Here is a 25587-nt window from a genome sequence, read left to right as displayed (position 1 = left end):
GGAGATTGGTTATAGGTCCATCCTGCAGCTTTAAAAACCAGCCTGGGACTTCTCTGGCGGTCCAGTGGTTAAGACTCCATGCTTCCACTGCAGGGGGCAGGGGTTCCATCCCTGGTCAGGGAACTAGGATGGTATAGATCCTACATGCCACACTATGCAGCCAACAAAGCACAACCATCCTTACTTTGATGGCTCCAGAGATGTCACTCGAGCCCCACCTTTCCCCGCATCTCATCTCACCCACCCCTCCACCTAGCCCAGCCTCTCTAGGAGTCATTTTTATGTCTCCCTTTCCCTGGCCCCCCATGTTCAACCATCAGCAAGTCCAGAGGGCTGTGCCCACAGAATCACCCAAATTCTGCCTGCTTCTCCCACCTCCACTGCTGTGCTGCCACCATTTCACTGGTCTCCAGGGTTCCCCCTTCCTAGATATGGTCCACTTGGCACTTGCAGGCCTGGAACCAAAGAGACCATGTCACAGGAACACAAACTCTCCAAAGGTTTACATTATCTTGTGTAATCCAAGTGCTCCCAGGGCTGCCACACAGAGACGCTACTTTGGCACAACTCTCACTTTTGAAAGATAGAATCTGTCCTCTAGAGCTTTTCTTCTAGAAAAATAGAATAAGGGCACTGGTTTTCTCTGAGGATACAGTGGTGGGCAATCAGAGACAGCTGTCCCTCTATATCTGTTGTATTGCAGAGATGACTGAGTGACAGGGAGAGGATAAAGCCATTGAAAACAGATTCTTATGCCTTATGTCACCAAAGGTGGGGGGCACACCACGCTGCACAGGGACATGGGCAGGAGCACTGGTGTCGACCGGGAGGCAGAAGCAGGGGCCCTGGGAAGGCTCAGGCCTTTATTGGGGTTCTGGCAGGAACGGCAGGGCAGGGCAGGAAAACAGTTCGGGATTGGTTTGTGTGATAATACACTGGGCCTTGGTGCACAGAAGCATGTCTGGCCCTGGGTGATTCTGGGCAGGAGGACGTCAGCTGAGCACATGAGAGAAAGCAGTTCAGGGGTGGGTCAGGTGGCAGGGGAGAGGAAAACAGCTGGCCGTTCGTTTGGCCCCATCATTTGTGAGTGGGCGCTAACAGACAAACACTGAATCTAAGGAAACACAGTAAGAGCGTCAGCGTGCACAGAGGGCACACCCGGGGTGACACACCCACGGTGGAGAGGCAAAGCGGAGACCATTGGGTTTCGGTCAGTTCTGTCACGACTCAGGCTCTCCACTGCAGAGAGTGGAGAAGGCCTGAGCTGCAGGGGTGAGTGGCTCTGGGAGTCAGTGGAGCTGCTCCAGGCCCAGCGACACATCTGTTGCTCAGGCTCCAGCCACTGCCTCTGTCTCCTCTAGGAACCTCTGGGCTCTTTTCCCCTGCACCAGTGGAGAGAAGCCTGAGCGCACCCTGAAGGCCATGGAAGCCCAGAGCCTTTCGTCTTGCTTTGGCCCTGCCACCCCAGGGCCCTGTGCCCCTAGGACCCCTCCTGCTCTCCACAGAGGGCAGGCCACAGGTCCTGGGCCATATCCCCCCACCGTGTCCGCAGGGTGGGGCTGGCCCCTCGGCTCAGCAAAAGCTCTGCGGTGGGGCCATGGCCATGCTCCATGGCGAGATGCAGGGGGGTCTTGTGGAGCCAGCCAGCGGCATTGACCTCTGCACCCCTGTCCAGGAGGTGGCCAGTGACCTCTATGTGGCCTCCCCGGGCAGCGTGGTGCAGGGGGGTGAGGCCCAACAGGTCCCGAGAATCCACCTCTGCTCCCCAGGCAGCCAGCAGCTGGACGGCAAGCAGATGTCCACCAGCAGCAGCCCTGTGGAGTGGAGAGCGGCCATGCCTGTCTGTGAGGCTTGGGTCTGCCCCGTACTCAAGCAGCACCTCCATGTCCTGGAAGAGAAGGGGGCAGGGGCTAGGCTGCTGGCTGTGTTAACCACATAACACCCAGCTGCCCTTGGGCTCTCCTTTCTTGACACTGCTTCCTTATTTGGTCACCCTGATGCTGGGAAAGATTGAAGGCAAAAGGAGAAGAGGGCAGCAGAGGATGAGATGGTTGGAAAGCATCACCAACTCAATGGACATGAACTTGGGCAAACTCCAGGAGATAGTGAGGAACAGGGAGGCCTGGTGTGCTGCAGTCCATGGGGTTGCAAAGAGTCAGACACAACATAGCGCCTGAACAACAACAACAAATAGCACCTATGTGGGCTTCCCAGGTGGCACTGTGGTAAAGAACCTGCATGCCAATGCAGGAGACATAAGAGATGCGGGTTTGATCCCTGGGTCAGGAAGATCCCCTGGAGGAGGGCATGGCAACCCACTCCAGTATTCTTGCCTGGCGAATCCCACGAATAGAGGAGCCTGGAGAGGTACGGTCCATAGAGTCACAAATAGTAGGACACAATTGAATCAACTTAGCACTCAGGCATGACACCTGAAGAGGCTCTACTTGGAGACTACCACTGCCCCCTAATGGTCCTGACTTGCTTGCCGCCCATCCTCCCTGCTGGCTGAAATAGGCTTGCCCCTTGCACAATAAATATTGGTGCTGCCACCCTGCTCCCTCCGTGGGCTTCCAGGAGCCAATATCCAAGGGCGGCGGGGGTTGGTAGCTGGCCCCTTTCCGCCACCCGCTCTATCACTCGGAGGCTGGGCCAGGATTACCTGCTGGCGGCCCAGGCTGGCCGCGACGCCCAGCACAGTGGCCCCCACACCATTCCGGGCGTCCACCAGCGCCCCTTGAGCCAGAAGGAGACGAAGCGCAGTTGCGCGCCCAGCCTCGGCCGCCACGAGCAGGACGCTATCTAGGCGCACGCCACCGTTCGCCCCCAGCAGCTCGAGCACTGCCAGCTGGCCTCCCGCGGCCGCCCAGTGCGCCGCCGTCCAGCCGCGCGCGTCTGCCGCTGTCGGGCCCGGTTGCGGCGCCGCCAGCAGGTGCCCAGCCATCAGCGTGCGGCCCAGCGCGGCGGCCCAGTGCAGCGGTGTGATGCCGGCCAGGCAGCGTGCATTCGCCGGCGCCCCGCGCCGCAGCAGCAGCTCTGCCACCCGCGACGGCCCGTGCCAGGCAGCTTCGTGCAGCGGTGTGCGTCCCGCGCGGTCTGCGGCTCCAACCTGAGCCCCGCGCTGCAGCAGGAGACGCACCAGCGACACGTGGCCGCGCAATACAGCTAGGTGGAGCGGAGTCCGGCCCGCGGGGTCCCTGTGGGGCAGGCATGGGGGGTGAGGGTGAGGGCTGGATCCGGAACCAGGCCACAGTCCCCGGCCCCTGCCCCCTGCTGGGGAAAGAAACTCAAACTGGCTACCCTTGCCCAGGAAGGACCCCCTCTACATACTGGGAACGGCTGCTTCCCCCTGCCACTGAAGGGACAGCAGCCACCACCCCACCAGATACCTGCGAAGATACCTGGTCCTGCCCTGGGGCTCACCTCTCCTCCACACTGGCCCCTTGCCGCAGCAGCTGTGTCACCAGGCCCGTGTGACCCTTCCACACAGCCTGCAGCAGGTGCCCCCAGGCCTGTGGGGTGCTGGGCCCCTGTGTCCCAGCTCCCAGAGCCTCCTCGGAGCCCAGATCCAACCACCGCAGTTCCTGCTCTGGCCCTGCCTCTGTCAGGCCCTGCTCCCCAGGCTCTGAGACCCCAGAGTCCATCTGGAAAGAACATGAATCAGGCATGGTTGCTGGAGGCCCAGGCTGGCCCCAGTCCAGTCCCGGCTGGGGGTCCTCTGTATGCTGTCCTGGCCCAGCCACAGGCCCTTCCATGAAACTCCTTCCGAAGGAGCTGAGGTGGGAGATCTGTTCCAGGATGGTTGGTAGCTCGAACTGCAGTTGGGGCGGGGGAGAGAGGGGCAGGGCAGGGAAGGGGGGGCCTCTGGGGGCCAGGCGAAGGGCCAGCTCTCCACACTGTTTACCCAGCAACTTAGGAGGAGGCCCTGCCTGCCACAGCCTGTGTCCCAGCAGCCTTCAGCCCCTGCCAACTGCCAGGGCCTCTGACTTGTCCTCCCTCCCAGGAGATACAGCCAGGCAGGCAGGAACCTGCCCATGGACTACAGCTCCTCGCAGAGCATAGCCTTTCATGTGCCATGATTTGCCCCCCAGGAGGCACCCACATGCCTTTCCTTGGATCCCTTCTGGCCCTGCCCCCCAGCCCCACTCCTGTCCCTGCTGGCTAAGACCAGGCCGAGTGGACCAGGTGCCAGTAGCCGGCAAAAGCCAGAAAAACAAGGGTGTCAGCTCTGTGTGCCTTGTCTGCACAGGATGACCTGGGAAGATGCTGAAAGCAGCAGGGCCAGATGACGGGACACAAGGACACGGGGTGGGGTGGGAAGGGCACCCTGTTGCTGAGAAGTGCCCATATCCTGGGGACTGGGGGACTATCCTATCCCTCAATTAGAGCCAGGGAAGCTAAAAACTGTCTCCTGGTGGCCTCTCCACAGGCAGAAAGCAGCAAGAAAATGGGCTGTGAGGTCTGTCCCTGCAGCCTCTACCACAGCCAGGGCACTGCAGCTTGTTCAGGTGACCACTGGATGTCAGGGCACCTACATGGAGCTGTTCCCCAGGGGCAGAGGCCTCTGTTGGTCTCAAGCATGCAGGGCCCACAGCCAAAGCTCAGCTGTTTATTGAATGAGTGAATGAATGAGTGGAGGACCAGAGGAGAGGGCGGGGCTTAAAAGGAGATGAGACAGAGATCCTTGCTGTCTGAACTCTCTCCACCCAAAGGTTATCATCTGCAGCATTTTTTTAAACCCCAACTTCATTATCAGAAAGATCCCCTGGAGAAGGGAAAGGCTACCCACTCCAATATCCTGCCCTGGAGGATGCCATGGAATGTATAGTCTATGGGGTTACAGAGAGTGGGATGGGACTGACTGACTTTCACTTTCACTATCAGAATAAATAGTTACTGTGCGATCTTCCACGTGTGCACCAGTGTAAATACTTCAATTGCACACATATGGGCAGCAGGGCTTGGCATGCACTGCCGGGGACCTCAGCAGATTTCCTGGCCGAAGTATCTCCACTGATGCTGAAAGCTCAGCTTCTCTGTGCGCTGGTTCCAAATCGAATCTCAGAGGCAGAGTTTGGGTTGAAGTAGAAAAAGTGAAAGTGAAATCAAATTGTTGTGACCCCATGGACTGTAGCCTACAACTCTCCTTCGTCAATGGGATTTTCCAGAGAGGAGTACTAGAGTGGGTTGCCATTTCCTTCTCCAGAGGATCTTCCAAACCCAGGGATCAAACCTGGGTCTCCCACATTGTGGACAGATGCTTTACCATTTGAGCCACCAGGGAATCCTGTGGGAGTCAGCCTTTTCAACCTTCAGGTCCCACTGGTCCGGGGTCTACATGCTTATGGGCAGTAGTCCATTGTTAATTGTTAACTTCTCCCACCTGGAGGGGGTTTCGTTATCTGCAAAATAACTCAAAGAAATTGTTGTGTGTATCCCTTGATGGGGAAACAGGACCTTACCCCAAGGCTGCTCCTGATGTTTTCTCTCTGGTCTGCCATTCCCTCCCTTCCCTAATGAACAATGGCTTGAATCTGCCCATTGGAACTCAGGGAAGGTCATGGAGGCTGAGTGAAGGCTGTTCCCTATAATCAAATAAATGGGGGACACAAAGGCTTTGTGCCCAGGAGCCCCACACGGTGCTACCACCAGCGTCCCTTGAACGAATTGTGCACTGTCACTATCATCGTCTGCATCCCTGCCAGGTGAAAGGGTGTTGGTGAACTTGAGAGACCTGGAAAATGTTAGGAATGGAAGGGATGAGGCGGACTGTGTGGGAAGGGAAAGAGAAACTTTCCCATCTGGTATCACCCAGCCTCCTTCGTCCAGCTCCCAGACAACCTACTCAGTGTTTAAGTGTCAACTACTCACCTAAGTGCCCTTTAAAATGCTGTAGGTTGTGCACAAAACCGCCAGGAGACTGTTAGGTGCTAACTATATTTTGGTAACATTTGGAGAAATTAGGGTTTTTGGAAGGGCTAAGAATGCTTTTCCCCACTTACTTGAAATAATGGAGTACACACTCCCCCTGTTTTCAGGATGGATTGGATTCTGACAAAAAGGATTCCTGTGGTGGCAGCTGACATTATTGAGCGCCTACTGTGTGCTGAGTCCCACACCAAGCATTTCACATGCACTGCTCACGTGCCTTCTCAACAGGCTTGCATCTTTTGGGGCTGTTTCTCTGATGCTGAGAGGGGCCAGGTGTGGGGGATGAAGGGACCAGGGGGACTAGGGCTGAGAGGTGGGTTGGGTGTTGACTTCTCTGAGGCAGCTACTGATGGGGCAATTAATTGCCAGTTGAGACTGATGAAATGAAGTCATTGTGTGCAGGGGCTGGAAGCGGGGAGAAGGCGGGACTCAGAGGGAGGAGGGCCCAGTGCAGAGTTGTCAGGACAGCTGTGAAGGCTCTGACCAGAGCACGCAGGGGCCAGCAGAGAGACTGGCCAGGGCCACAGCTGTAGGAACCTGGCAGAGAGAGAGGGTCAGCCTGGCAATAGGGACCTGCCGCTCAAGTGTGGCCCTGGAGACGGATGGTCAGGGGTGGACCTACCTGGGCCAGGGTCCTGCCCTCCAGCTGGGTTCACTTCGGTTGCTAGAATCTGAGCAGAGATCTGACCTGGCGACCTAGGGTTAAAAGGTTACTAATCTGACGGGGGTGAGGGGCTTCAGTCCTCCCACGTGACTGCTGCTGTGAGCCCACCGGGCCCACTGCTGAGGGCATGAGTGATCAGGAGAGGGAGACAGAGGAGGATGAGGGACGAGACCCTTCAGACACAGCACCCATGCTGCCCCGGAGGCTTCCTGACCGCCAGGCTTCAGACCTGATGTCCCCAAGGTGGGCAAGCCTGGCTGCCCAAGGCCTGGGGACCCTGCTGCTCCAAGGATGGGCCCTGGCCCGGCTCCTGCTCCACCTGCTGCTGCCGGCAGCTGTGTTCCTGCTGGTGCTGCTGCCTGCAGCTGCCGTCGTGTACCTGGGATTCCTGTGTCACTCGAGGGTGAGCTAAGCCTTCCCTGGGCAAGACTGGGGAACTGTCTGGGGTCCTTGAGGAGTGTGGGTGCTCCTCCCTAAAGAGCCCTTTCTTCTGCCAAGCCCCCCGCCCTGCCATGGGCCACAGCAAAAGAAGAGCTTTTGTTTGCCAACAAGGGGATGGCTGTCTCCCTTCTTTGAGGCCTCTCAGCATTGTACCAGGAGCCACCAGGGCCTGGACAGCTGGGCAGGGTGGGGAGAGGAGAAGGCTTCCAGGAAGAGGAGATAAAGATATCGTCGGATTTAACCAGTCCACAGCCCTCACCCCTCAGGCCCCCCAACACAGGCCCTCTGAAGACCCCTCCTACCCGGGGATGGGTTTCCCCACCTATGGAATGGGCTACGGCTAGGTCTGGGATGGGGAGGGTATAGGCAGGTGGGCCCCGTGTCCCTCTTTCTGTAGGCATACAGCAGGGGAGGGGAACCAAACTTTGGCTGCAGAAGAGAAGGTTAATACCAGCTGGCGGCACCCCGAGGTAGGGCTTCGGGGTCAGATGCCAGCGTAGGGAAGGACCATGGAGAGCACAGAAGGGAGGAAGGCGGAGGTCGAGGAGCCAGCTTGCTATTCTCTGAGCCTCTCCTCAGGGGACTCCTACTCGGGTCATTTAACGCCTGGGTCCCCCATCTCCCATCCTCGGTTAGGAAATGTCTGGCCCACAGCCAGCCCCAGCCCCCGCACCCTACCCATCCTCCTCTGTGGTCTGCCCGACCTCGGGCCCCGCCCCGGAACTGAGACCCCCCCCACCGCCCAGCCTGATCATCCGCCTGGTTCTCAGGTCCACCCGGCGCCCAGCCCCGCGTGCCGCGCGCTGCTGTCCGACCGCGGCTCCGCGGCGGTCATCGTGTCGGGCTTCCTCTCGCTGCCTCCGCTGCTGGTGCTCGCCTCGGCCGCTCGCGCCCACCTGGCCCGACGCCTCCACTCGCTGCTGCCGCCCCCTACTTGGAGCCCCGGACCCCGCCGCCAGTCCGACGGGGAGAAGCAGCTCTGCGCCTGGGTGTGACCCCAGACGCCTCTTCAAATCCCGGAGGCCCTCGAACTACCCCGTGTCCCCCATCAGTGGCCCCAGGCTGGCGAGCTCAAGGGTCTGCGTTCAAATCCCTGCCCGGCAAGCGCGAGCGCAGTGCTCCGACGTGCCGCGAGATGGCACCGGACTCTCCCGGAACTGGGCGGCCTTTCCCCACCCTCGCCAGACCCCACATTCGAGAGGCTGGGACGCCCCCCAGGGAGCAGGGAGATGGCCCTGAGATGCGATGCGAGGCCAGACTCTGAGAAAAGCGGCCTTCCTGGCTTCTGCCTCTGGGACTACCCAAGGCTCCTGTGCCCCGACCACGTGCAGACCCTGCGGGCCGCCGTCTGGTCAGCGAGTTGTAGAGCTGAGGAGACTCGCTCCGGCAACTTCCACACTCCACTGTCCCAGAGGTTCAACGGCCAGAGCAGCAGAGTGTGCAGGGCTCAGCCGGAGGCCTGCGTCAGCGTTAGAGCAAGGGCTCTGTCAGTTCCTCTAATTTTGAGATATTTTCCGTCTTTTGTGTGTTTTGCTTTCAAGCATGTTTCTGGTTTATTCCTTTGGTACACAGTGTGTTTGTTTCCCGTTCCTAGGGATTCACATCTTTCATCAGTAATGGAGAATTCCCAACCATTATTTCTTCACTTCTGCCTCATTCATTCCACATTTTCTTTCTTGGGAAACACCTACTACATTAATACTTCCTGTCCTCCTATTACTTCTGTCAGTTCATCTCTCTTCTGTGTCTTCCTTCTCGTCTCCCTGTGCTGCACTTGTTTTAGGCAGTTTCCTCATCTTCCTCTTCTAGTTCACTAAACACTAGTTGTGTCTAATCTGCTGACTGTCCTCCTATCCAAAAAGAGCCTGGTGGGCTAGAGTCTATGGAGTCCGGAAGAGTCAGACACGACTGAGCAACTAAGCACACATCTACAAGTTATACTGTCTGTGTGCTAAATCGCGTCCAATTCTTTGCGACCCTAGGAACACTAGCCTGCCAGGCTCCTCTGTCCATGGGATTCTCCAGGCATGAATACTGTAGTGGGTTGCCATGCCCCCCTCCAGGGTATCTTCCCAACCCAGGGATCTAACCCCTGTCTCTTAGGTCTCCTGCATTGGCAGGTAGGTTGTTTACCACTAGCGCCACCTGGGAAGCTCAAAAGTTACACTACTCATTTCTTATTCATTCACATCTGATCATTTTGATGGTCTCGGTGCATGGATTCCAGCAGGAACATTTCACAGAGTTATTTTATAGTCTGCACTTAGCAACTATGCTTCCTTTGCCTTGGGGTCTAAATCTGTTATTTGTTGTTTCTGCTGGCTCAGTAATTGCATGTTGTTTCTTTGAATGTTTGTACTTGGTAAGCGTCAGCCCACACCTGTGAAAATTCTGCGGTCATGTCCCTCCAGAGAGGATGCCCTTGTGAGGCATGCCCAGCCTGTGTCCTTATTAGGGATCTGGTTGGTAGCCTACCATGCCTGTGGCCCTCATGCGGTGTGGGTCTCCATCCTGTGTTTAGGGAATTCTCTGCTTTCCTGTTTGTTTCACTTCAGCCTCCTGGTTTCTGTTCACTATTCTTCAGTTTGTTTATTTATATACTTCTTTTCAGTGTTTCTTGGAGGGGAGGGGGCTTGGAGAGATCTGCTTCCTTGTAAGCCCAGCAGTGTATTAAAGATGTATTTGTTGTAATTTGTCCAGAATCCAGTAATAGCTGGAAGACCTTGGGAAGGTCCTAGCACATTGTGTTGCCAGCAGGACTCCACCTGTGACCAGGAGACTAGGGTCCAGATGTGCCCAAGGTTCAGACTCAGCTGTGGCTTGAACAGAGCGCGGAGCGGGCTTGGCTCAGGTCCAGCAGGAGTCCTTGGGGTTTTCCAATTGTCTGTGGCCAGTCACACGGGAGCCTGGCTGGCTGCCCCATGCCCAAGGAGAGCTTTCCTGGTCTGAGACCGCCCTCCTTCCCCTCCTGCCTAGGGTCGGGCTGCTCTGGCCAAGCGTTGAGGATAAGGGCTCTCCTGAGGATCTGCCTGGCCCTGGAGTCATCAAAACAACAGCTGGGCTTGGTGGGGGTGGGGAGGCCACCCTGGGGAGCTCAGCTGCTGAGCTGCCTTTCAGAAGGTGGATCCTGGCTTCCCAGGCTTACCCAAGCCCCACATGGCCTTCAGCTGGCCCCGGGGACAGCCTGCCTCAGCTCTAGCTACCACCCACTCACAAAAGGAACGCTTGTGGGGGGTTGTAGAAGGTTGACGGAGGAGCCTAGTGGTCTCCTTTGGGGCGTTAGCTGTCAGGGTGGGGAAAGTAGAGGGTAGAGGCCTTGAGCTACTGGGTGGGTCAAGATGAGACCCTCACTTTGGGAAAAAAAAATCTCTGCAAGCAGCCGGGCCCTTGCCCAGCCATTGTGCACCTGGCTGTGGGTGCATGTGTGTGTGCATTGTGTATGGGTATACGTGTGTGTGCATGTGAGGGCATGCCTACATTCTGTCTGCCGTCCCTCACACCCCTGGCGGGCTTTTCTCCAGACCCCACAGGTGTCGAGTCTGGGCTTTGGGAGGTTTCCTGATCTGCCCAGGGCCGTGTATTCACTCACAAAGTATTTCCTGGCAACTCAGGTGTCTGCAGGCACACCCTGAGTGGGGAGCAGCTAGGAGGGGCCCATTGTGTCCCCACAGCCGGCACCCTGTGACAGTTGTGAGCCCTGTCCCCACACAGGCATGTCAGCCAGAAACAGCTGTGATGGGTGGGCTGGGGAGAACTAGGCAGAGGCCCCTGCTGGCTCTGGGGCCTGAGGTCCCTCCCCCTGCCCCAGGGCCTCACCCCCACCCCCTGGGGAGCCCCCTACCAAGGTGTGGACACAAATCTGTCCTTCCCTGCTCTCTCCTTCCCCACACAAGCTTGCCAGGACCCTGCTTGGGGCTGAGACAGGGCATGGTAGTTACTCCCTGTTGCAGAAGGTTCCAGCACAGGGAACCCAAATTAGGGAGGGGGGGGGGGTCTCACCTCATGAAGGGCACCACTGTGCAGTTTTCGCACAGGCTGAAAACCCAGGAACAACTGGATTCCCTCCTGCCTTTCTGCCTCCGAGCTCTGCCCTTCTGCTTCTAGTCTACAAGGCTTGATATCACCCTCCCCCTGGGTTCTTGCCACCCCCATGAACACTGCCACTGCCCTTCTGCCTCCCAGGCCTCCTTACTGTCCTCATACATACTGGCAGGCCCTCATCCTGGAGCCCTGGTACTTCCTCTAGCTCCTGCCCACCTGCTCTGACATGACCCTATCCTCCAAGAGGAAAAATGAGTAGACACGTATTTTTGCAAGCTTGCCACTTCCCATTCCTCTTCTAGCTTGGCAGGGCTGGGAGGACATGGGCTGAGCCCAGGGCCTGCATGTCCCAGGGCCTGTGCGTCCCCAGGGTAGAATCTGTCATGTGACTGGGCCCAGCACGGAGATAAAGGATAAGTGCAGCTGGGTTGGCACCCACCCTGTGACCAGGCTGCCCACCTGCCACCCTGGGTGTCGCTGGCTGAAAGATTGGGTAGGGGTTGTCTCTGGGGCCACAAGGAACAGGCTGGGGCACTTAGGAAGTGAAACAATGGGACAATCAGACCCCCAGGACTGGCCCTCAGGCCCTGGCATGTCCCTGACCACAAGCAGGCAGGTTGAGTCTAAAAGAATGTGTGGGTGGGGCAGCGGGGCGAGTGGTGGTAGGCCACCCCCTCCCTCTGCTCCTCCGACTGCTGGGTGTGGTCAGGGGGCCTTGAGCTTGGCCACTCATCCCAGGCCCACAGGAGGTGCCCCCCACTTCCAGTTTTTGTGTCTCCCAGCATGTGTGGGTGCCTGTATGAGGCACAACTGACATGAAAATCAGCAGCGCAGGCACCCCCAAGGGATGGGGTGGGGCCAGGCCACTCTGCCCCTCAGGCTCTAGGCTGGGGTCAGGGGTGGGGTCAGAGGCCCCGGGAGCTGCCCTTTTCCCTGGGGTCAACATGACCACAGCTAGCTGGGGACAAAAGGCCCTTCTTCTCCGCGTAGGCGTGGATGGTGCGGAGGAGGGCGCATTCCCGTGGACTGGCTGGGGGCAGGGACAGTGCCTTGGAGAGCAATGTTGTCCCTGGGTTTTGTGGATCCCCATCCATCTGCTTGTGGACCAACAGGCAGGGTGGGCGAGTTCTAGGAAGTGACGACTGGGGACTCCCTGTCCCTCCTCGTTCCCAGGACACCTGGGTCAGGCAGGGGCTGGCTCCGGTGGAGGGAGAGGCATGGGACTGGGGCCAGCTGTGTCCTGGCCCCCTCTGGTCCTTTTCTGCCCCTCCTGCCCCCAGGCCTGTCTTCCTTCAGAGAGGAGGTTTCCAGGCCATTATATTTGTGCTTCCTCTGGTGTCTGCCTCAGGCCCAGCCCTGGTCTGAACTACTACAAACCCCTGGCTGACCCCCAGGTTCCCTAGGAACCTTTGTCTGCCCATGTCTCCGCTGGGCGAGGGGCAGGGTAAAGGAGACTCTCCATGATGCTGGCAGCAGAGCCGGCTGAGCCACAGGGCAGAGCAGGGGGCCTGAGGGGCAGAGCTGACCCAGTGAGGGTGGGATGGTCTTAGTCTCTCGGTGAGCAAGTCAGAGCTCAGCATGAGCATCAGGAGGGGCTCTCAGCCAAAGCAGGTGGCTGAGCTCAACCAAGGCTGGAGAGAGGCCCTTATCACCACTGCCGAGGCCAGGTCCCCTGTCCTTTCTCCCCCTGATGGAGAGCTGGAGGGAGGAGGATGCCTGCTTCCTCAAGGGCTTGAGTAGTGGCCAAGAAGAGCAGCTCAGTTTTTCCAGAAGGGAAACTTCCCTGTCAGTCCAGCAGCACAGCCGAGGTGTGACTCTGGGCCCACCGCTGGCCAGGAGTGGGGAGGCCACAAGGCAGATCCAGCATGGCCTGGTGCCCTGCTAGTGGGTGCCCAGCAAGGTGAAGGATAAGCCAAGTGCGTCTGCATGCGTGTACTTGGGTCAGACCCCCGCTGGGCCCCCGGATTGTCTTCAGCTGTCTCCCCTCATGGCCCCATATCCAAAGCAGCCCTGCTCAGCCTCATCTGCTGGAGGGCTGGGGGCCAGGAGCCATTCCTCTGGGTGGTACACCCTGAACTTTGGGGGTTCAAGCCCACTGTCGCCCCCCAGGGCCCAGGCGGAAACACCAGGCAGTCTCTGGTCCTAGCTGAGGCCTGAGGTCTGTGGAGCTGAGCCAGCCCCGTCACTGCCAAGATTCCCGGCAAGGGGGGGTGTGGCAGGGACACAGTTCTCGCTTGTTCCTGCCCCAGCTACTCAGGCTCAGCTGAGCTGCTTCCTTTTTTAGACAAAGTCAGAGCTCCGGCCTGTCTCACAGCCTGGCGTCTCACCTGACAGAAAGGGAGGAAGGAAAACCATTGAGTTTCATCCGTCCTCCGGGCTGAGCACCTCCTGACAGGGGGGAAGGGAGGGGACATCCTGGCAGAGATGGCCTACTGCCTCCCCATGAAGTCCTGTGCCCCGCCACCCCTCACTGAGCTCCTCAGAGAGGAGTGGCTGAGACAGGGCAATGGTGACCCCACAGGAAGGCATTTTAGGAGGGAGGAGGGCAGTCCTGCCCACAGGACTCTGCCAGCCTCGCCTCACCTGAGGGCAAGGAATTTGCCCTGGTGTGGGTGGGGGGGAGGGCTGAGTGTACCTCAGGATGCCCCCTGCAGGCAGCCACCTCTGCTCTGGTCCAGCCAAGATCAGAGCTGCAAGTTTCCTGGTCACAGTGAGTCCCTGGAGTGCTTCCCCAGTGCGCTGCTGGGGAGGGTCTATCCTCAGTCCTGGAGTTTGGCCTCAGCCCTGGCCCTGAGTCTCTTATTGGGGACAGCTGTAGGCCCAGCACGGTCATATAGGACAGGCCTGAATCAGCCATCCTCACCTGTATGCCTCTTCCTCCAAGAAGCCTGGTGAGGTGGGGTCTTTGTGTCCCCTCAGAAACCCCTCCTTGAATGTCTGAGGTTTTTTCTCCTCTCCCAACGTTCTAAGTTCTGCCCTCCTGATCTCTGCTTTCATACACTTGCCCCTTCCCAAGCCTTGTTTTTGGTGTCACCCCCACACTCTCACACCTCCTGGGGCTCTCTTGGACTTGGCTTCAGGGACTCCCAGCGCTGAGGATACAAGGACAGCAAGCCTAGGGATGATCCAGCTTGGTGGCTCCCTGCTCTGCTCCTGGCTGGGGAAGGGGGCAGGGGGTAGAAGCAGGGCAGACTCCAAGGCCTTACAGCCCAAAGGGAGACAGAAGAGTTTATGTGTGTGCATGCCACGCGCGTATGAATGGAACATGTCGCCGCACACCTGGGCCTCGCGAGCGTGCGCCTCCCAGAGCCAGTGCTCCTCCGGACGCGGGCCGCGGTGGGCGGGGCCTCCAGGGGGCGGGGCCCGGGTCCGACCCGCGCGGCCGCGCGCCCCACAGCCCAGGAGCGAGCGAAACACCAGTGCAGGGAGAGGGCTGCCGTCCCGTCGCGCGCGATGCTGCCCTGGACGGTGATCGGCCTGGCTCTGAGCCTGCGGCTGGCCCGGAGCGGCGCGGAACGTGGTGAGTGAGGCGGGCGGCTGGGTCAGGCTCGGCTCTCTGTGCCCGTCCACCCTCTGATGTCCGCGCTGAGCCACGCTCTCCTTCCGCTGCTCGGGGCCGGGGCGGCTGGCAGGGGACCCCACCCACGTGAGGCGCAGGCCCCGCCAGCAACTCGGCGGGATTTTAGGGCCTGATCGGAGGAGTGGGAGGTGCCAATCGGGGACGCTTGTTCCTGCCTCAGTTTTCCCTTTGCTTGGAATGACCCTTAGACGAAGGATGGTAAGAGGGTTGGCGTCGTTCAACTAGGTTGAGGGAAACTGAGGCTCCAAGGCTAGTACCAGGCCCGAGACACCCCAGGCCGCTGTCTGCTCGTGACCTAGGGGCCCATCTGCTCCCTGGGGAGCGGAGAGCAAGGCGTAGTCGCCTGAGGGGTGATCGGGCCCTCAGGCTGCTGCAGCAGGTAACCTGCTTCCTGGGTCTGGACAGAGCAGAGGATGGGGCCCAGGCAGGGATGACATCATCTGTAAGTGGGGTCAGGACTCCAACCCAGCCTTCTGGACTGTGGGAGAGGCTGCAGGCAGTGCTCTGTCTTCCCCGTGCCTCCTCCCCTGTCCTCAGTCTCCCCAGCTGCAGAATGCCTTCACCCCACCCGCCACCGGCTGCCTTACCTGGAGGGTGAGCTGTGCAGACTACTTCTAGGAAGCCAGGCCCCAGTGGCCCAGACTTATCCACCCACCACTCCTGGGGGCGGGGTCAGGACACTGAGCTCCAGCCCGCCCAGATTGCGCTGAAGGCAGGGAGGGGGTGGGGGCTTGGAGGGGTCAACTTTCCTTTGCAGTTGAGACAGGAGCCCAGAGGGACCCCCTGGTATGTGGCCAGGGCGTAGAAGTGGAATTGCTGAGGGTTCGGACCTCCTGTTGGCTTTACTGCCCCTCTCCCGCTGGGGTGCCATCCCAGGACCTTTGAGGTGTAGCTGAGCTGGCCTTCTGGGCTTCTTTAGGTAAGGGCGAGTGACAGCTTAGGGAAATTTCAGGCCCTGGGGGTTCTGCCCTGGGTGTGGGGCTGTCTGGGGGCCACCACCAGGGGCTGAACCTTCCCCTCTTCCCCAGGCCTTCCGGCATCTGCCCTTCAGGGGGACCTGCTGTTTCTGTTGGACAGTTCAGCCAGCGTGTCTCATTATGAGTTTTCCCGAGTTCGGGAGTTTTTGGGGCAACTGGCAGCCCTGCTGCCCGTGGGTCCTGGAGCCCTGCGTGCCAGCCTGGTGCACGTGGGCAGCCGACCGCACACCGAGTTCCCCTTCAGCCAGCACAGCTCAGGCTCAGCTGTCCAGGACGCCATACGGGCTGCAGCGCAGCGCATGGGTGACACCAACACTGGCCTGGCACTGGCATACGCCAAGGAGCAACTGTTTGCCAAGGCGGCAGGGGCCCGGCCGGGAGTGCCAAAGGTGCTGGTGTGGGTGACAGACGGCGGCTCCAGCGACCCCGTGGGGCCCCCCATGCAGGAGCTGAAGGACCTGGGGGTCACAGTCTTCATCGTCAGCACTGGCCGGGGCAACCTCTTGGAGCTGTCTGCCGCCGCTTCGGCCCCTGCTGAGAAACACCTGCACTTTGTGGATGTGGATGACCTGCACATCATCACCCAGGCACTGAGGGGCTCCATCCTCGGTAGGTGGGAGGGGGCCTGGGGAACCCCAGCTGGGAATTCGGGAAGAGGGCTGGGAAGACTCCAGGAGGAACTCACATGCCTGGAGCAGAGGCCAGGGCTGCACACCCGGCTTCTCCAGGGACACACTCCAACTGGTCACCACAGAGGTCCCACCACCTGGGCAGAGGACAGAGGACAGGTCTGAGGAAACACCTCCAGGTGAGCTCCCTACTGGAGAGTAGGGGGTTTGGTGAGGTCTGAGGGACCCGGGGGCTAGATCTGAGCAGATGTGCCTTGTGGCTATGTGGAGAGGTAGCGAAGGAGGTTTCAAGCCTGAGAGCTCTGCACATGAGCCCACCATGCCTGGAGGAATGGGGAGGGCCACGGCAGGAAGGGCAGAGAGTGCCCCCAACCAGAGCTGGGTCCCTACTTTCCCCAGGGGAAGGGGATTTGAGCGAGACGACACTAGGCATTGCTGGAAAGGAGGCTGGGCCTGGGAGAGCCTGCTGCAGGGGCTAGCAGCTCCCCAGGGACTTTCTTCTGGATGCCTCTGACCCAGCTAGTGAGAGGGACAGGGAGGAGAAGGAGGTGGAGTTAAAGGGCCTGGTCACTGGCAGGGTTTGCTATAGCCACTGAAAAAATGCCAACAACCCAGGGTCTTCCTGAATTTTGGTCTGCAGTTAATCATCCACTTGAAACCAGGAGTTGGACTGTAGGTTGGAGGGAGGTAGAGGGTCTTTCTGAAGATCTGCTCCAGGGCACCTGGCCCTGGTGGCCCATGGATCAGCTGCTAGGGTTGAGCCTGAAGGGGACAGCAGGAGAAAGGGCAAACAGCTGGAGAGGAAAAGTCCAAGGCTGCAGGGCAGTGAGGCAGTAGGGTGGCTCTCCTGGGATTGGGGGCAGAGTCTGTGTGTGGCGATGGGCAAGGGGAGTGCCAGCCAGGCAGCTGGGCACCCAGCATTCACAGCATCGGGTCCTGACTTAACCCTGTGTAGACATCTGTTAGCCTCACCCACCTGCCAGGTCACTGAGATGACCCTCTGGGGCTTGGCATCAAAGCTCAGGAGTAACGTTTGGGGGTCCCACCCTAGAGTCCCCCCACCACACTCTCCTCCAGGTCCAGCTGCCCTTGGGCTTGTCACATCTCTCCTACCCCTCAGGACATTCTCCAGTAGCCTCTCCTCTCCTAGCTGTGCTGTGGGCTTCCTTTTCCTTGACTATCCAAAGCAGAACTGATCCTTGACCTCGTGCTGTTCACTCGTGCTGCCCAGAGTGGTGGGGAGGGCATCCTCTGACATCATTTTGAACCCTGCCACCCTTGAGGGCCCATTGTCCAGCCCACTGGCCTGAGTGCTGGGTGGGAGGTGGCCGCTATAACTCTCCACTGGTCTGAGTTTGGAGCTGAGGTGGGGAGGGAAGCTCCTGAAGCGGCCGAAGGCGGGGGAGGTGGGGGGGCTGGTTGCACTCATGTCCTTCCTCCAGCCTGGCGCCCCGCGCTTTGGCGGATCCTTAGCATCTGGTAGGCGTGGCCGAGCCTAGCCTTGCTTCCGCCGCTCCTGCTCCAAGGCTCTGGGAGTCTACCCCGAGTCAACAGTCAGAGACCCGCACGAGAAGCCACCTCTGTCCTCTGACCTTCTGCACCCCGCTCAGATGCGATGTGGCCGCAGCAGCTCCATGCCTCCGAGGTTACGTCCAGCGGCTTCCGCCTGGCCTGGCCGTCCCTACTGACGGCAGACTCAGGCTATTACGTGTTGGAGCTGGCGCCCAGCACGGATCCGGGGGCCGCGCGCCGTCAGCAGCTGCCAGGGAACGCCACGGGCTGGGCCTGGACCGGTCTGGACCCAGACACGGACTACGACGTAGCTCTGGTGCCAGAGTCCAACGTGCGGCTCTTAAGATCACAGCACCTTCGGGTGCGCACGCTGCCAGGTGAGGCGGGGCACAGGGCCGGGCGGGCTGGGGGTACGGGTCCGGCTGAGCGCCGCGGCCCGCTCCTGCTCACGGGCACTTCTCGCACCCCCACCCCCACGCCCGCGCAGAGGAGACCGGGCCGGAGCTCATCGTCGTCTCGCACACCAGGCCGCGCAGCTTGCGCGTGAGCTGGGCCCCGGCGCTGGGCCCGGACGCCGCGCTCGGTTACCATGTGCAGGTCGGGCCCCTGCGGGGCGGGGCGGCGCAAAGCGTGGAGGTACCGGCGGGCGAGAACAGCACCACGCTTCAGGGCCTGGCGCCCGGCACCGCCTACCTGGTGACCGTGACCGCAGCCTTCCGCTCGGGCCGCGAGAGGGCGCTGTCAGCCAAGGCCTGCACGCCCGAAGGCGAGCGCAGCCGTGCCCCGCGTCCCCAGCCGCAGAGGACTGGGGGCCGGGAACCGTGAGTCGGTCGCGCCCGCGCACCCGAGGGCCCCCTTCTCCCGAGCCCGGTGGGTTTGACCCGGGGATGGGATGCTGTCGGCCTTAGGCCCGCGGGACCCCCGCGCAGGAGCGCTCCCCGCTCCGGCGTCCGCCCTCCAGGACGCAGCCTCGCCACACCTTCCGCCGTAGCTATGGCAGCAGCGCGTGCCGCTGCGACTCCCTCCCCTGCCCGGTCCAGACCTGGGCACTCGGTGGTGTCCTTTGGGCAGGATTTAGCGGGGAGATGGAAAAGGCGTCAGGGGGCCCGTTGAGAACATCAGACTCCAGATGGCTCTGGACCCAGGGCCACAGGGCGTCTGGGTCGCCGGGTCTCCCACTTGTGTTAGAGGCCAGCACCTCTGGTGGCAAAGGCTGGCATCTGTTTGAGGGAGCTTGGTCCAGATGGCCGTTCTGAGTCCCCACCAGCCACTCGGGTCCAGGGTGGGAAGGGAAGGAGCTGGCTTTGGCCAGGTCCCAAAGGTTTTCTGGAGGGGATAGTGTCAGGAAAAGGGGTGGGGAAGTGCTGGCAGTAGATCCTGTGGTTAGCAGCTGGGTGGCTGGAGAGGCAGTCTTCACTGGCATGCTCAGCTGGCTTGGGGGCAGTGCTTTGCTTGCTGGGAACAGTGGCCCTGTCTTCCTACCCAGAACCCTCGTGGGCCCAGCCACAGCCTCTGGGACCCAGGTGGCACCTTTTGGGAAGAATGTGACAAGAGCCTGGCATTCAGGACCCTGGATACAGGAGAGCCTGTTCCTGCAGGGCCCCAAGGCTGGCACTTGCAGGGGATTTTCCCTTTGCTGGGTGGAGGGCCTCTGTGCTGGGGCAGGGACAGGCCAGGTGCCTCTGGGTGCTGCACCCCAGCCGTCCCTGCAGTGTCCACCTCCTGTCACTCCTTATTGTGCTGGGGCCACCAGACAAGTCCCAAGGGCGGGCAGTGCTGCTGCCACTTGGCCCCACAGGCACCTCCTCCACACCTGCGCTGACTCAGTGCTCACTTTTCATCTTCCCCACTAATGACCCAGCCTTTACAACAAAATACAATAAATCAGATGTAAACTCAGCCCTGCAGTCTCCTGAGAGTGCTTTCAGTTCAGTTCAGTTCAGTTCAGTTGCTCAGCTGTGTCCAACTCTTCGCGACCCCATGAATCGCAGCACGCCAGGCCTCCCTGTCCATCACCGACTCCCAGAGTTCACTCAAACTCATGTCCATCGACTCGGTGATGACATCCAGCCATCTCATCCTCTGTCGTCCCCTTCTCCTCCTGCCCCCAATCCCTCCCAGCATAAGGGTCTTTTCCAGTGAGTCAACTCTTCACATGAGGTGGCCAAAGTATTGGAGTTTCAGCTTCAGCATCAGTCCTTCCAATGAATACCCAGGACTGATTTCCTTTAGGATGGACTGGTTGGATCTCCTTGCAGTCCAAGGGACTCTCAAGAGTCTCCTCCAACACCACAGTTCAAAAGCATCAATTCTTCGGCGCTCAGCTTTCTTCACAGTCCAACTCTCATATCCATGCATGACCACTGGAAAAACAATAGCCTTGACTAGATGGACCTTTGTTGGAAAAGTAATATCTCTGCTTTTCAATATACTATCTAGGTTGGTCATAACTTTCCTTCCAAGGAGTAAGCGTCTTTTAATTTCATGGCTGCAGTCACCACCTGCAGTGATTTTGGAGCCCCCCAAAATAAAGGCTGACACTATTTCCACTGTTTCCCCATCTATTTCCCATGAAGTGATGGGACCAGATGCCATGATCTTAGTTTTCTGAATGTTAAACTTTAAGCCAACTTTTTCACTCTCCTCTTTCACTTTCATCAAGAGGCTTTTTAGTTCCTCTTCACTTTCTGCCATAAGGGTGGTGTCATCTGCATATCTGAGGTTATTGATATTTCTCCCGGCAATCTTGATTCCAGCTTGTGCTTCTTCCAGCCCAGCGTTTCTCATGATGTACTCTGCATATATGCATAAATAAGCAGGGTGACAATATACAGCCTTGACATACTCCTTTTCCTATTTGGAACCAGTCTGTTGTTCCATGTCCAGTTCTAATTGTTGCTTCCTGACCTGCATATAGGTTTCTCAAGAGGCAGGTTAGGTGGTCTGGTATTCCCATCTCTTTCAGAATTTTCCACAGTTTATTGTGATCCACATAGTCAAAGGCATTGGCATAGTCAATAAAGCAGAAATAGATGTTTTTCTGGAACTCTCTTGCTTTTTCCATGATCCAGTGGATGTTGGCAATTTGATCTCTGGTTCCTCTGCCTTTTCTAAAATCTTTACTCCTTGTCAAAACACACCAGCCCCATGAAAGGTTTCAAGTAAAAGAAAGGGCTCTGGTAGGAGAGGCTGGTACCCCACCTGGTGCTGGGGAGGAGGGAGAGCCATCCCTTCCCAGCACTGGGTCGCAGGACACTGTGGCCCCTCTGTGCACCTCCTGTTCAGAGAGTCCAGGCCCTGATTCTGAGGTCATTGCTGGGATGTACCTCTACTCCCTCAGCTTCAGTTTGGCTATGCTGCCCCCTGCTAATGGGAAGGAGAACCCCTAATCCAAGCAACTGCAGGGCTGAGAGGTGGTCTTGGGGCCCCAGATGGCAGCTCAGTCTGCCTGGCCTGGTGAGTATATTGGGGGTGGGGGGTGGCTTCTAGCAAGCTGATCTGCCACCATTTTCCCAAACACCTACCTCTGAGCATCCCATGGCCCCCACCCAGGCACCCAAGGCCTGCACCACCCACCAGGTCAATGTGCTTGGTGTTCCTGTGTCCCGCCACCACACACACACACACTGCTTGTATGAGCAGGGTGGGGAGCAGGGCTCAGATGGTGAATTAACCCCAGGGCAGATGATAGTGCCTGTCCAGGCCAGGCTTGAGGGCCTACTGGATAGATGTTGTTTCTCCTCCATGTCCCCCCATCCCCTTGAGGCAGGCCCAGGGAAGCCTGGCACTGTGGCCTGTGCCACTGAAGATTTCTGCTTGCACCCTGACTGGTGCTCAGTGGTCAGCTGAGGATCAGAAGCTCCTGTGATCTTAGCAGGAGATGGCTGGTGAGCAGCTCACCTGTGGCTGGTGAGCCTGAACATCAGGGTCCCAGGGTCCCAAGGTCCCAGACAGCACTGACCAGGGCCTGGACCCCTCCTCAGGCCTGAACCTGGGCCTGATCCACCCCTGAGGGGCAGGATTTCCCCTGTGGAGGCCTGAGTTCCCCACCCCGATCCCTGGGTGCTCTGGAGGTGCCAGCCCACTGGGCACCCAGAGAGGGCCTCCTTCCATGCTGTACCCACAAGCCCAGCTTGCAGCGCACTCCACAGGTGACAGGAGAAAAATCAGGAGTGCTGACAGGCGGTTTCCCAGGGGTTCAGTCACACGTTAAAGACGAGTGGTGAGCCCCTTCTCCCCAAACATGCTTCCATCCCTGAGAGAGGGCAGAGCAGCTGGAAGATCCAGCCCTACTCCCTGCCTCGCCTTATCTCTGCTGGACACTGAGGCCCAGAGAGAGGAGCCCTAGGTCATCTCCAGGCCTAGGAATGCCTCTCTTGGAAGCCTTTGAAAGTGCGGCCTTTGCATCATCCCAGGCAGTTCTCAAAGGTCTTAGAGTCCAGGCTGCATCTGGAAAGTCTCCAGGAAATAGCTTTGTCTCGACCCCACCCCTTCCCTCCACCTCCCCTGACTGGCTCCATGGTCCACTTTGGGTCAGGGCCCAGGCTGAGGCCTGTAGGGACTTACAAGTGCCACTTCCCAAGGCAACCCCGAGCATCCCCGCGCACCTGAAAGTCAGGGCCGGCAAGAGGTCATGACCCACAGGGCCAGGTCCATGCAGCAGGAGTAGGCTGGGCGGGGGAGGAGCTGCTGCTTCCTGGGGGCAGGTGGGGGGGCGCGCACCTCGAATAGAGGCTCCTCTAGTGGTGTTGGGTAGGCATGGTTCTTACAGGTGACTGCTGCTCCCTAATTTGACAAGGATTTCCTGTGTGGGATCTTCGCTGCAGCCAGGACTTGCCTGACAGCAGGAGTTTGTGAGAGCCAGGTAATGGACAAAGGCCATCTGTGAGGAGGCTGGATGGCCACTGGATTTGGATCTAGGTCTCCGGGAGGTGGATGTCCAAGAGTGGGTGGTACAGCTGGCGGTGTCTCCCTGCAGCAGGAGCTGTTTCCGCGGCGGCAGTAATAAACTCTGTCGAGCCAGGGCCAGAAGCCCAGCCGCCCTGAGAGACGTGTGAGTCCTCATAGCCTCCTGCTGGGGTGAGGGGGCAGTTCAGGAAGCTAGAGGGCGACAGCTGTGTGTTTGTACTTTTTTCCTGGGATGAAAAAATTTTTTCAAAGTCCATTAAAGCAAAAATGTCAGTGGAAGTCATAGCTCTCTCTAGAGGTGAGTGTGGTAAGGTGGGGACCCTCTGGGAGACCCCACCCCACAGGTTCCAACTCTTGGGTGGGAGGCGGACGCAGCCCCAGCAACTCAGTAGTTAGGGTGAGACGTGCTTTTGGCTGCCAGCAGTGGGCAGGGGGCTCTAGGGACAGCCCCCTTCTCAAGGAAGGAGAGAGGCTGAGGTTTCCGGGGCAGGACCACGTGGGACGGATGCGACCCCTCCTCACTGACCAGGAATTAAAATCCCTGGCACTCATCACTCACATTTCAGAAGTGTCAGGGAATACACCCACAACAAATTATGTCATCCTAGCCACAGACACGAGAACCTGGCAGGAAGGAAAGTCCCCACCACCACCATTCCCCCCGATGTGTGCACAAGCACAGGGACAGTAGGGGTGGCCAGAAGCTTGCCTGACCCCATGACAGCAGTGTCCACAGGAGCTGAGGCCTTGGCCACTCCACTCTGGTGCCACATAGCACGTGGGGTGCTGCCCAGAGGAGGCGGGTAAGAGCCACAAGCTTCTCAACTCACTGTATGCCCAGGGTCCCAGCCAGCTCCCATCTCCCTCCTTCTTCTGCTCCAGGGCCAGCCTCTGCTGGATGAGAGGGCACTCAAGGCCAAGCTGGGTGGCTCTTCCTCCAATAATCACTCCCGCAGGCGCCACTCACCCCCCCCCCAAATGATGCTGGGGCTCCGTCAGTGCCACTGGGCTTGAAAACTTGCTTCCAAGTTCTGTCCAGATCATGCAGCTGACCCTGCTTTTCTGGGAAGGGGCAGGCCAGCCAGTGCTCATGGCATGTCTCCTGGCCTCAGCAGAGTGGGCAGGCAGCTGTGTGCCTATGCTGAAGGGCCCCCACCCTCCATGCTTCTGGGGACGGCCTGGCTCTACTGACCTCTGTTGGATGAGCCTGTCGGTCCAGCTGTGGGGTGGGGGGCAGATGGGGCATGGCTCCACGGGGAAGAGGACAGTGTCTGAGCATCTGAGTAGGTGGCCACTCACCAAGGGCAAACGGTGCAGGAAGATGAGGCTGGGGGCAGAGAGCTTAGGCTTGGCCCCAGGACCCTCTCCAGACCTGAGCCCAAGACAGCCCATCTGAGGGCTTGGTGCTCAGCTCTTGTTCACCCCAGAGCCAGAAGGAGGGGCTGCAGGGGCCAGAGATCCCAGCACTGCTTTGGTGGGTAGAGTGGGGACCAGCAGCCAGGGGCCCTGCCCTGGGGGCTCAGGCCCAGGAGGGCCCGACTGAGCAGCTCTTCTTTCATGGGGGCTGGGGCCTGCCAGGTTGGGGGCAGGCATGGGGGGTGCATGTGCAGGGGTTCTAGAGACTGAACTAGCAGCACGTCTTTTGGAACCTGGAGGGAGAGACCAGGAGCCGGACGGGCCTGACTGGATGACAAGGAGAGACCAGCCCCTGAAGGCTCAACTGTCCTAGCTAGGAGAGCAAGCCAGGGGCTCCCAGCTTAAGTGGACAGGGGGCTTCTGTCCCTGGGAGATGCCAGGCAGCTAGCGCTGGGAAGCCCTGGGGCCTGACAGGAAGGCTCCAGCTCCCCAGAGGTCTGACCAGATGCACAGACTCAGAAGCCATGCCTGCTATGCAGGCTTTGGGGCAGAGTCCTCTGCTCTGGGCCTGTGTGGGGCCCATTCTGCTTCTGCTGGCATGGGCTCTCGGGGATAGCAGTGTCCCCCCTCTCTGACTCAAGGTCAGGCTGGAGGCCAAGCTGCACCTTTAATTTCTTCAGTCTCTCCTCCAGGTCTTCAAAGCTGGAAGACTCCCTCAGAGGGGAAAAAAAAAAGGCACAGGGAGCAGGGTGTTGGGGGAATCCCATTAGCAAAATAGTGCAGCTTGGCAGCTGAGTGCCCTGAGTTTGTCAACTAAACATGAACGCAGACAGAAGGGACGTATGTATACTTACCGCTGATTCCCATGGTATGGCAGAAACCAACACAGCATTGTAAAACAATTATCCTCCAGTTAAAAAAAAAAATGAACACATCAGGTGGAAGGTGTCATCCTAATTTCCTTTTATTAACTTATTGTCTTTAGGTAAGTTGTGTCTACTTCCAGCCTAAGATTTTAAGTGACAAATGCAAGTGGACTGATGTTCTGCATGGTCCATTGGAAATCAGAAAGTGTCAGCAGTACTACTCTGATGAGGGAAACTGGAGGGAAGCCGTTTCTTCCCTTGAAGAGAGGGTGTGTAACCACCTAAATCTTAAGATAGCAACCAATGCTTCCTGTTTTTTAATTAAGCCAAGTTAAGGAAAACTGACTTTTTTGTGAAGCTGACTTTATGTTTTCTTAATTTTTATGTAAAACTGCCTTTTTAAATGCAGAGCTTTATTTTCAATTATTCCTTGTCATATAAAACTACCAGGCTTCCTTGCTGGCTCAGATGGTAAAGAATCTGCTTGCAGTGCAGGAGACCTGGTTTTGATCTCTGGGTCAGGAAGAGCCCCTGGAGAACGGAATGGCCACCCACTCCAGTATTCTTGCCTGGAGAATCCCTTGGGCAGAGGAGCCTGACAGGCTACAGTTCATGGGGTCGCAGAGTTGGACATGACTGAGTGACTAACTCTTTCATATTAAAGTCCACGTGCATGCATGTG

At 58.7% G+C, this 25587-nt stretch overlaps 3 protein-coding genes across 8 annotated transcripts in view; 2 read left to right on the top strand and 1 right to left on the bottom strand.

Annotated features, from left to right (window-relative positions):
* Positions 1–843: 843 nt before the first annotated feature.
* Positions 844–3817, bottom strand: ANKRD65 (ankyrin repeat domain 65). The gene is made up of 3 exons (XM_004013779.6): positions 3424–3817; positions 2663–3197; positions 844–1888 (listed from the first exon to the last, which is right to left on the bottom strand). Exons 1-3 carry the CDS (start codon positions 3753–3755, stop codon positions 1481–1483), a joined length of 1275 nt encoding a protein of 424 aa, XP_004013828.2. The 5' UTR covers positions 3756–3817; the 3' UTR covers positions 844–1480.
* Positions 3818–6416: 2599 nt separating this feature from the next.
* On the top strand, positions 6417–9727 carry TMEM88B (transmembrane protein 88B). The gene is made up of 2 exons (XM_027975801.2): positions 6417–6998; positions 7807–9727. Exons 1-2 carry the CDS (start codon positions 6723–6725, stop codon positions 8029–8031), a joined length of 501 nt encoding a protein of 166 aa, XP_027831602.1. The 5' UTR covers positions 6417–6722; the 3' UTR covers positions 8032–9727.
* A 4750-nt stretch (positions 9728–14477) lies between these two features.
* LOC101105090 (ATPase family AAA domain containing 3A) overlaps positions 14478–25587 on the top strand; it is a 29525-nt gene continuing 18415 nt past the window's right edge. For 5 of the 6 annotated variants that reach the window (XM_060396570.1, XM_060396569.1, XM_060396573.1 and 2 more), the window contains exons 1-3: positions 14478–14597; positions 15686–16243; positions 17874–18152. In XM_060396570.1, coding sequence (XP_060252553.1) covers positions 14531–14597; positions 15686–16243; positions 17874–18152 — 904 coding nt within the window. In that variant the 5' untranslated portion in view covers positions 14478–14530. Of the gene's footprint in view, positions 14598–15685; positions 16244–17873; positions 18153–18262; positions 19675–25587 lie in introns of those variants that run through there. The other variant, XM_027975800.2, reaches the window with a different exon arrangement.

The sequence above is a fragment of the Ovis aries genome, chromosome 12, assembly GCF_016772045.2.
Source record: "Ovis aries strain OAR_USU_Benz2616 breed Rambouillet chromosome 12, ARS-UI_Ramb_v3.0, whole genome shotgun sequence".
Taxonomy (NCBI): Eukaryota; Metazoa; Chordata; class Mammalia; order Artiodactyla; family Bovidae; genus Ovis; species Ovis aries.
Note: the sequence above shows the minus strand (reverse complement) of the source record. Positions and strands in the feature narration are given on the sequence as shown.

Coding starts and splice junctions, on each gene's coding strand:
- ANKRD65 (XM_004013779.6), bottom strand. CDS start 3,755: ATGGAAGGGCCTGTGGCTGGGCCAGGACAGCATACAGAGGACCCCCAG. Junction 3,198..3,423: donor GGGGCCAGTGTGGAGGAGAG/GTGAGCCCCAGG, acceptor CCTGCCCCACAG/GGACCCCGCGGGCCGGACTC. Junction 1,889..2,662: donor CCAGCCTGGGCCGCCAGCAG/GTAATCCTGGCC, acceptor CTTCTCTTCCAG/GACATGGAGGTGCTGCTTGA.
- TMEM88B (XM_027975801.2), top strand. CDS start 6,723: ATGAGTGATCAGGAGAGGGAGACAGAGGAGGATGAGGGACGAGACCCT. Junction 6,999..7,806: donor GATTCCTGTGTCACTCGAGG/GTGAGCTAAGCC, acceptor CCTGGTTCTCAG/GTCCACCCGGCGCCCAGCCC.